The following is a 10752-nucleotide window of genomic DNA, read 5'->3' as shown; positions in this document are numbered from 1 at the left end:
AATCACCAATTAATCTTTTGTATGGGACTAATAATTTGACTATTATTTTAAAAAAAGATTCAAGTTATATGGGCATTTATTTTCGTATTATCAATCCAAGCATTTAGTTTTAAAATTTTCGAACTTGACTTATATGGGACACATGGGACTAATGAAATCGACAAAGTTTCATTTAAGGTAGTTCCAGTATTCATATTGTCAAAATCATGTCACTTAATTGTAATCTCATTTCAATTGTTTGTTGATGATATAAAATGCTAATATCAAAATTTTGTTTGTTATAATAAAATATTCCAAACCGTCACACTTAAAAAGTTCGTTGCAATAAAAGCTTTTAAAATATTTTTCAAATGCTTCACTTGATAGATACAGTGGTTTAGTTGTCAGAAGAATCAAGCAGCTTATTCACTAGTAGCTAGTCAAATCGTAATTTATATCTGTAAATCCCTCCATTTTGGCTCAAAAACCATAATATCAATAATTTTAACGGGACAACAGACTTAAGTAACACATAGTAAATTTAAAAATCCCGCATAACTCAAGATCGGTGTTTCCAGTAATGTCGATTCTCAGAAATGCAAAATCGTAATATCATAAAAACCCTTATGACAAGCACAAGAGGGGGACAAATGATGATGAATGAGAAGATCCAAACTCTAGTTGAAAACCTTGACACAAAAATGCCCTGAAAGTAGTAGCAAGAACAGGAGTTTTCTCAGTTTCCCATAGTCATTCACAGACATCCTCAACTCTTTCTTTTTAAAATCTAAAATTCCCCTCTTTTCTCTTATTTTTTCTCTTCTTTCTCTCTCCTCTGCAACAACACTCTCAACTCTTGTCATTTTTGCGGCTCTAGAAAACATTCGAAATCTCAATTCTTCGATTCATTTCTCACTCTCAAATTCATCCTTCTCCTCAACTCTTCCTTTCCCTCTCAATTTCTTCTTCTTCTTCCTTGAATCTCTGAAATTTTTTTATTTTATTTTTTTTCAATCATCGTTGAATTGAATTAATACTGATTTCAGTCAATCGATTTCTTCGCCTTTTGCATTGTTTTCGCTTTCATTGGAATCGTCTTTGTTCGAAATCGTAAGGGTTTTAATTCATTTCTCAAATTTTCCTCTGTAATTTTCCTGTTCTTTTCTTTGTTGTCCAAATTTCATTTTTTTTTTGTATAAATCGAATGTGCTGATTTGTGTATTGAAATAGTTTTGTATACCATTGTTGAAATTTTGAAAAAATCGAAAAATAATTGATGTTGGAATTCCATGTTTTGCTTCAATTCCGAGGGTTTATTAGGTTTTCTGGTTCATGAATTCAATTGAACCAGGAGGAGAGAGAAAGAAAGTTTGTAAGCGAATAAATCGAAGAACTTTCACCCGAAAAGCTCTTCATTTGCGGTAAAATCTATTCATTTTTGTACAGCTGAGAGCTCAGGTTTGCTGGGATGAATAGTGTTTTCAGTGAACAGATATTAGCTGATAAGCTATCCAAGCTCAATAGCACTCAACAATGTATAGAAAGTATCCTTCATTTTCTCTATTTTTTGCTGGAATTAATGCCATTTTTTATTTAAATTGTGAAGGTTTAATTGTTTAATTTAATGATATGAATTCATTTGTTTGTTACTTGATATATACTTTTGTTCAGAATTTTTTTAATTTGATTTGTATAATCTATTTACAACTCGTTTGGTAGGCGGTTATAAACTTATAAATGGTGGTAATGGCGTTATGTTTGTAGTGGTACTACTTATGGCCAATCCAGTAGTTAATGATGATGTTTTAATTTTACATACTCCTTGTGTTTCTAGTCTACAAGACAATATTTACTGTTGTGAAATGAAAACGTATGGTCACGTGTAGTGGAGGTGTTATTATTCTATATTCGATTGTGATCATTGTAGGCAATGGATTTTTTTGATAATCCCGACCTATATGTGGATAGTTTTGTGTTGTGAAACGATAATGTATGGTCATGTGTAGCTGAGGTGTTTTCATTGATTACTATAGGCAATTAGTATGTAGATAAACTTGATTCTACGTTTAGGTTGTGTAGTTTTGAAAGGAAATCAACGGTTTGCAGATGTTGAGGTGTTTTTATTTATTACTATATGCTATGAGTATGTAGATTAACTTGATTCTATGTTTAGGCTGTGTAATTTTGAAAGGAAGTTAACGGTTTGCGGATGCTGAGGTGTTTTTATTGATTACTATAGGCAATGAGTAGATAAACTTGATTCTAAGTTTAGGCTGTGTAGTTTGAAAGGAAATCAACGGTTTGCGGACATTTATCAACTTGAGGGTGGACTTTAATGCTATTCAAAGTTGGAACATCTTTTCATGCCTTTTATGCATTAGTTTTTTTTACTTCACCGAATGATTTGGTTCTATTTAGATATTTGGTGATCTTGGATCTTGGATTTGCGGACATTTATGAACTTGAGTAGTTACGTTAGGCCCGTGAAACTTAAAACCTTGTCACATCGCTTGACATGAGCCACAGTGATTGAGAGTAGTACTCGACGGGTGACTTACTGTGAAGTCCTCATGTTGGTTCATGTAATCGACCCCACTTATGGGATTAAGACATTTAAGCTGATGAGAGAAATCCAGATATACATTTTTGTGCCAACAATTAGCATTCTAGAAAAGGATTGTGGTGGTGTAAACTGTAAAGGAAGACCATGGAAACTGTTAAGGGGTTTTGTATTCAAATTTTCACTTGAATTTTCCATCTAGAAGAACTTCAAGCAAGTTGATATGCTACAAGGAGATCGTTTGATTTACGATGTGGTTAATTTTGGGACATTTGTAGCAATTTATGATGATTGGCAGCTTAAGTGTTGCTTTCATATGACTGTTTAATACTGTAATCTCCTCTCTTACTATCTGACATATATAATTTTTATACCATGCCATTGAGGGCTGAGTCCTCATGTTAGAAAACAAATGTAAGTGTGGTTGCTTAATAGGCAAGGTTGCCCAGATTAATGATTTCTAGTGTAATATTTTAGTGTTCCCCTTAGTGGCCCTTTCCTTCTGTGCAAGCACTTACTATGTTAAGCTCTTCCAATACCTTTTTGCAACAAGAATGCACTTTGTTGGACACTGCCTTAATGAATAATCTGCATAGAATGAGACCATGCTGTACATATGAGGAATATTCTTTACGGTGTATGATTTCTTTCTTTGGCTTAATTAGAACCTGTGGTAGTCCAGTAAGACAATCTTGGTAGCAAAAGGTGAAGTTATTGGAATTTATTTTGTGGTAGCCCATTTTTGGTGTAAACATGGGCTATATTGGGTGTATGAGAAGTTTATTTATTTTCTTTTTGGTACAAAGAGATTTGTTACTTTTATTAGGAGAGAATAAATAGATTTTGAGGATTGAGGTTTTGGAGAGTTGTGGTTAACAGTTTTCTGTTTTTTTAATATAAGATATGCTAACTACTGTTGAAGTGCATAAATTTCCGGTTTCTTTTAAATCTGTTAGTTGTGTTTGTTACACCCTATGTATGTTTTTCTTGCTTGGATCTTGCTATGTCTTGGAAGTTTTTGTCATCTCCATAATGGTGCTAAAAGACTGTTGGTTAGATTAATAGCTCATCTATTGTTTGTGCAAATCGTTTAGAATACTTGTCACCTTAATTCCTAAATAGCATTGTCGCACTGGTGTATATTTCATCGAAGCAAAGCTGAAGTGGTTGTAGCAACATGGAACCAACAGTTCCATAGTTCTGAGATGATTCAGAAAGTTCCCCTTCTATATCTTGCCAATGACATACTACAGAACAGCAAACGTAAAGGTAATGAGTTTGTTATTGAGTTCTGGAAGGTACTTCCTCAGGCTCTCAAGGATGTCCATAACAAAGGTGATGATCAAGGAAAGAAGGTGGTCTCCAGATTGGTATGCCTTATACATTCTTGCCTCTGCAATTATGATAAATTGCTTTTGTATGGACTAAATTATCTTCTCGTTCTGAAATCTGAACATCTTAAGTATACTTTCAGTCATTATACTACTAAATTAAATAAGCTAGATTGGATTTTTAATTTGAGTTAAAACATGTGTAGTTCCAAGCTCTAATTTTTGCTTTGCAGGTTACAATTTGGGATGAAAGAAAAGTTTTTGGGAACAAGGCACAAAATCTGATAGATATAATGCTTAAAGATGAGGCACTTCCTCCTCTTGAGTTCAGTAAGAAGCGATCACGGACCGTCAAGATTGTACGAAGGGATTCACGTTCCATAAGGACGGTGAGATCCTGCTGTCCTTTTGCTTTCATGTTTGTAATAACCTATTTTTACTTCGATTTCCTTATTGTTATGTGCTGAAGCCATTGGCATCCCAGCTGATGGTCCATACTTTGTTTTATTCTCTTGTTATAACACAAGTTTTAATCACCATGCAACTCACAATTATTGATACAGAAATTATCTATTGGGGGCCCCGCAGAGAAAATTGTGACAGCTTTCCATTCAGTTCTTAATGAACATCTCACAGAAGAATCGGAGATGAGTAGATGCAAGTCTGCAGTTAACCGCGTGAGGAAAATGGATCATGATGTTGAAAAAGCTTGTGCTCAAGGTAAAGTGTAGATTTGCCGGTATTGTAATTAATTTGCTGTATCCATTATGAAAATAAATGCTGATTGGTGTCTAATATAGAACAAATTTGTTTTATTAGTGGAATGTGATGCATTTCTTGTTATAAGGAAAGCTTAGCGTGACAATTTACATTTCAGCCAAGGATCCTCAGCGAAAAACTTTGGCTAAAGAATTGGAGGAGGAAGAGGCTATTTTGAAAGAGTGTGTTGAGAAACTGAAGTCTATTGAAGCAAATAGAGCAGTGCTTGTTACTCAGCTAAAAGAAGCGCTACAAGAGCAGGTATGAATTAAAGCTTTTTATTTATGAATTTTTTTATTCATTTTTTTAATTTTTTTTAATTTTTGGTTACAGTAGGCAGAAGAAATGTTGATTTTTTTTTTTATTATTATTTTTTTTTTTAAAAAAAAAATAATTGAAAAGAGGAGTAAATTTTAAAATCAGAAAGAAATGGATATTATGTTCTTAGCTCTGGTCTTTTATTAGCTGGTCTAACACACGATCACTGTGTCTGACATTGACAGGAATCTGAATTGGAGAATGTTCGTACACAAATGCAGGTACTTGCTAGTGCTCTTGTCACTCACATTCTCATAGTTATGATGATTGTGTTTGCTTCAGTTGGGTTTTCTTTTACATGGTTGTGCAAATAGTAATGGTGGAAAGGGTACAATTTGATTTTAATTCTGATTTATAGATTGATGAGAGGACAGGCAATATACAGATACAATAATAATAGTAACAGTAATAGTAATACTTGTATGCAAATAGTGCCTCTGCTTTTACAGAATTTTTGGCTTATCGTGTATTTATCAACAATAATCCTTTTGGTGAGAACTTGATTGGGTATTCTGTATTTCTGTATATTTCATCCCAGATCCTCTCGGTGTGTAACTCTTTGAAGTATTATGTATATCTTATCCTTTTTGCTGAAATTAATGTTATAACTTATTAGTTAGAACAGAGCCTTACTCTTCTGCTTCTATGGCCCTCAATAGATGTCTTGCAGTTGATGTTTGAAAAATTGGAAGCCCCTTGTGTTCTCTTATTTCAGTATAATTCGACTTTTTTTTCTTCTTATGCTCTATATTAGATATAAACGAAAAGTTGGTAGCCTTACCTATCACGCCACTTCTAACTATTACTTGCAGACTTGCAGCTTTGTTGAGCTGATATGAGGTGGAGAGATTTGATTGTTTTGATTCTGGAAAGTAAATTCATTAATAATAATTGGTTTATCTTCATGATCAGGTTGCACAAGCACAAGCCGAGGAGGCTAACAACATGCGAAAGCGGCTCAATGATGAAAATTATGTTGCGACTCCAATTGCCAATGCGGGAAAATCCAAGAAGACTGCTGCAGACATTGCAGCTGAGGTTGCTGACAAACTCACTGCTTCTAGCTCATCTCAGTTGATCATGACTTCTGTCCTGTCAACATTTGCAGCTGAAGAAGCTAAGAAGAAAGCTGGCCTTGCTAAACCAAACTCAGTTTCGAGTTCTTATCCCTCACAATCTGTCAGTTCGGCCCTTAATTCTATGTCAAAGCAGGAACAGCCACCATCAGTTTCACTGGCAGCTGCTCCCCCGAATCAGTATCAATCAATGTTGGTGAACCAGCAAAACATGCAAAATATGAGCCCAAACCCTCAGACCCAGTATCAGTTACTTTCAAATCCAACTACCCAACAATATGCCCAAACACCAAGAGGGATCAATTCTTATGGTTATGGGGGCCTTCCTCCACCAGGCCCACCACCACCTCATGTCATGCATCCGATGATGCCTATGGCTCAAAACCAAATGCAAATGAATCAACAGCAGATGATGCCAATGGCACAACAATCAGCTCAATTGTCACAACAGCAACAATCGATGATGTTGATGCAACAGCAACCACCAGCTCCTCCAAGTTTTCGTCCGCTTCAACCACCTGGTATGGTGTATTATACACAAACCCATCAGCTTCAATGATGGGGATTCTCAAATTAGTTTGTGATAATTTATTTAGATGGACTCCTTTTTTCCCTATTGAAGCATTCCCTTGTTCGAAATGTCCCCATTCAGAAGGGGGCATAATAGTAGGAAAAAGGTTGAGCTTTTATTAATACATTAATACAGGAAGGAATAATGGTGATAGGATAGTAGCTCTTGACTGTTGATTCAGTGCAGGTAGAGCTGTGTAATGTGTAATTACTGATTAAGCCTGATTAGGATTTCGGTCCCTATAGTTTCCCAGTTGCTAACCTTAATTAATGTTTAAGTATTAGTATGCATAAAAAGCATATTCTGGTTAGGTAGTTTTATTGATAATAGGGAAATATAGCACATAGTTTGGAAAACTTAAGTTGACTTATTTGGTGCTGGATTTGCTCTCATAGTTAAGAAAATTGTGGCATTTATTTTAACCATTATGTGTTTTAAATTTGAATAATTTTGTTCTTCACCCAATATGTAAGTATCTGAGCAAGGCAACTGATGTGATTGGTGATGAGAGTACAGATCGTAATGATCAAAGCTTCACAGATCCCGTAGGGTGTTGCAAATTAATGAAGAGTTGAACTTTGAAGGAAAACAGCATGTTGCTGGCCCTGCCCGGAAAAAGCATTAGCGAAATAGTACTCCGTATTATGTTATGTACTCGTATTATCACTCATGGAGGGACGTTTTGTTCCTCCATCTCCTCCAGGAGTGACCTGGGTTTGATCCTCACCCCACCCCTCCTGTGATAGGAGGGGCACCCCCTTGTATCTTACCGTGTAAAAAAAAAAAAGTTATGTACTCGTATTACCACTCTCACATATAGAGTTTAAAATTGTATCTAATGTCCATGTTCCTGATTTTAAATCTTGATCTTCATCTACATTTGTGATCCGTTTGTTCAAACTTGACTCACTCCTTAATCAGAGGTCCTAAATTAATTTTGTTCATTTATAACTCGTTTAATTATAATAGCTTAATTGCTCCAAAAATCTACATACTATCTCCGTTAATTATTATTTGCAACTTTGGGGTATTATTTGTGAGATATAAAATATTTTAAAGTTGCACATAATAATTAATGGAAGTGTATAAACATATAAAAATGAGATTAGAAAGTAAAAATCAAGCAAAATACTTTGGGTGAGCTGAATACAAGACTTCCTTTGATACTCTGTTATTGTCCTGATTGGCAACGAAGGTAACCCAATGTTCGTGAAGCGAATGACACCTGAGTCTGCTGGCGTTTTGCCATCAGGCAGGATGACTATACCAAGATTGCTGAGAAACTTTGAGTGAGCAGAATAAAAGGCCAGACTTCCATAGATATGATTAATGGAGGCTTCAATCAACTGTTATATAGAGTAAGAAGTAATACAAAATTCTTATACAAACAAATCAACATTTCATCACAAGCCGCATAATGAAATCCCGGACAAAGATTGGCATATAATACATAATTTTCATCACAGTGGACTGATGGCCATAGGAGAACCAAGCAGGCGGTTTTTTCTTCATTATCTGAGTGACAGTTTTCTTTGCAAACTCTTCCGTCGGTGTTGACTTAGGGCCCTGGGAAATGGTAGCTCTTTCGCGTATAGCTGCATCATATTGCTTGTATAGCTTCCACTCTGGAAATTGGCTATAGGTAGCAATGGCGGCGTTCCCTATATTTGATTTGATAGCACCAGGTACAACATTGATAACATCAATACCTAAAAGCCCAAGTTCAAACCTGCACAATGGAGTAGAAGACTAGAAGTTAATAGTGAACAACTTCTGAGTTTTAATGGCAAGATTTACAAGTAATAATCACCAAACTTCTGAGTTTTTAACAAACACGGGAAAAGGGCTCAACAGGACTAATAAAAAGGAAAAAGGCTGATGATCCTATCAGAGTCACGCGATAAGGAAACCTTTGTTAGGCTCGAACATCAGAAGGCCAACAGGCCTCCGAGGATAACCAACTGCTCAAGAGTTTTTACATTCAGATCACATTATGAAGTTACATTACTGCTCTGTGTATTTTCTGGAAGTTTAGGGATTTGACCTTACGTGACTGCTCACAAGTTTTACAGTTAGATCATTTATACTGTTTTCTAAAGCTTAAACTCTGAATTCTACTAAATTTTGACTGAGAAAGTGAGATTTCAACTGTACTTCAGACAAAATATCCGTACCTACAAGTACAATTTGTCAGAAAAATCTGTAATCTTTTCTGACAGCTTTTGAACTCAGATATATTTCTACCTTACCCTCTAACCGGCCTATCTATATCCGCGCATCTGATTTAATAAGGATGCTAATAACAAATATGTAGGTTATTAGAGTATCTAATAGACAATTTCACTCATATGATAGCAGTTAATTAGTTCAGTAATCTGCTCAAATGAATAACAAATACGACTTTATATGAGCACAAACCTTAGAGAATCTGAAAGAGCATGTATAGCAGCTTTTGACGCTGTATAAACACCTCCCCATGGTAAAGGTGACAATACAGTAACACTCCCAACATTCACTATCTTTCCCTTTTTTCTCAACGCCATATTTGGTACCACTCCCTGTATCAATCTCATCGTACCTGTTCACATAAAAAACATACACAAGTATTACTCAATCAAACCCACATATTTACTACATTTCATACTTCCTCGGTTCCTCCGCCCCCTTTTAGTTGCAAACGTTTTGAGTTCCACGCTTGCCAATACATAATTCAAACCCTTCATATCCGATCCCTAGACCCTAGTGATGGAATAGTAAAAATAAAATCATTAAAATTTGTTTTTATAAAGATGTACATTGAAACGAATCTAAGAAAACTATGTTTAGTCATACATACTATAAATCACCAAATGCGGTCAAATAAAAATGACAAATTCCAAACATTGCAACTAAGAGGGAACAGACTGTCGTGTTAGTTAAATATATACAATCACAAAAACTCGATACGATCGATTAACAAGGTAAGTATATAATATATACCAAAAACATTGGTATCAAATGTTCGTTGCATTGCAGAAATAGGGATCTCAGCAAGAGGACCAACACATTGAACACCAGCATTATTTATAAGAATATCAATCCTTCCAAACTTATCCAAAACACTGGAAATCACGTGATTTATGCTATCCTCCGACAACACATCCAGTTCTTTGACTGTAAAACGAGGATCTTGTTCCAATGATGACATGGTTGTCAGAGATCTGCTGGTGGCCACCACGTGGCAGTTTTCCGCCGCAAAAGCACGTGCCAAAGCGTTTCCGATGCCGCCATCTGAGCAACCAGTGATTAGGACTACTGGTGGTTGTTGTTGTTGTTGGTTATTGTCCGCCATTAAAATGGGAGGAGAGAGAAATATTGATTGCGTATTTTTGTAAAAGGTTTTTGAGGAAGAAAGAAGAAGATATTTTTTTTTCTTGTTGAAGATGTTGATACAGTATTATTTTTAATTAAAATTGTTTTTTTTTCTTAGGCCCCACTTTTTTTTTATTTTTTTATTCAAATGAGAATTAGTAACATAGGCACGGGCCGTGCCGGCACGCGGGCGACACGGGCCCGGCACGACTCCGGCACGGCACAGCTCCGTGCCGTGAACACTTTTTTGGAAATCGGCACGGGCACGGCACGTAACACGGCGGGCGGCACGATGGCCGGCACTTGGGCCGGCACGCTGGCACGACCCGCCGGCACGGCACGAGGCACGGCCGGGCACGGCACGACACTATTGTACGATTTTTAATTATCATTAATTATTTTGTATTATTAAATTATCGTACATTCGTACCGGCTACCGTCATATAACAAAATAAGTTATTCTTCAATTTTTTGTGTTTTCGGATTATCGTACTCGTATTTTTTTTTTTGCTAAATTAATAAAATTGTTTTTATTTGTTTATATAAACTTAAACATAATTATTAATTAGATAAATAATTTATATAACCTAAATTAAAATAAAGTTGTTCAAAAAATGTAAACAAATTATATTAACATAAACATAAACATAAATTAATCACATATATTAAGTTGTACTAAAAAAAATATATATCATTTAATTCGTTTTTTTTTTCATTTATTAAATATATATATATATATATATATATTAAAAAAGGGTGGCACGATTTGGCCTGCGGCACGGCCCGCAAGGCACGTGGGCCGTGCCG

General features: G+C 35.5%; 2 protein-coding genes across 2 annotated transcripts; one reads left to right on the top strand and one right to left on the bottom strand.

The window, feature by feature from the left end:
* Positions 1-648: 648 nt before the first annotated feature.
* Positions 649-7016, top strand: LOC145626472 (uncharacterized). Its single transcript, XM_081678909.1, has 7 exons — positions 649-1523; positions 3662-3909; positions 4104-4259; positions 4434-4590; positions 4748-4890; positions 5133-5168; positions 5860-7016. The coding sequence occupies exons 1-7, from the start codon at positions 1448-1450 to the stop codon at positions 6580-6582; spliced, it is 1539 nt and encodes a 512-aa protein (XP_081535035.1). The 5' UTR covers positions 649-1447; the 3' UTR covers positions 6583-7016.
* Positions 7017-7922: 906 nt separating this feature from the next.
* LOC145626462 (short-chain dehydrogenase/reductase rusD-like) lies at positions 7923-10065 on the bottom strand. Its single transcript, XM_081678899.1, has 3 exons — positions 9574-10065; positions 9013-9172; positions 7923-8323 (listed from the first exon to the last, which is right to left on the bottom strand). The coding sequence occupies exons 1-3, from the start codon at positions 9923-9925 to the stop codon at positions 7987-7989; spliced, it is 849 nt and encodes a 282-aa protein (XP_081535025.1). The 5' UTR covers positions 9926-10065; the 3' UTR covers positions 7923-7986.
* Between the last annotated feature and the right edge of the window lie 687 nt (positions 10066-10752).

Source organism: Chenopodium album, chromosome 1 (assembly GCF_948465745.1).
Source record: "Chenopodium album chromosome 1, dcCheAlbu1.1, whole genome shotgun sequence".
NCBI lineage: Eukaryota > Viridiplantae > Streptophyta > Magnoliopsida > Caryophyllales > Amaranthaceae > Chenopodium > Chenopodium album.
This window is presented reverse-complemented; position numbering and strand designations above follow the sequence as displayed.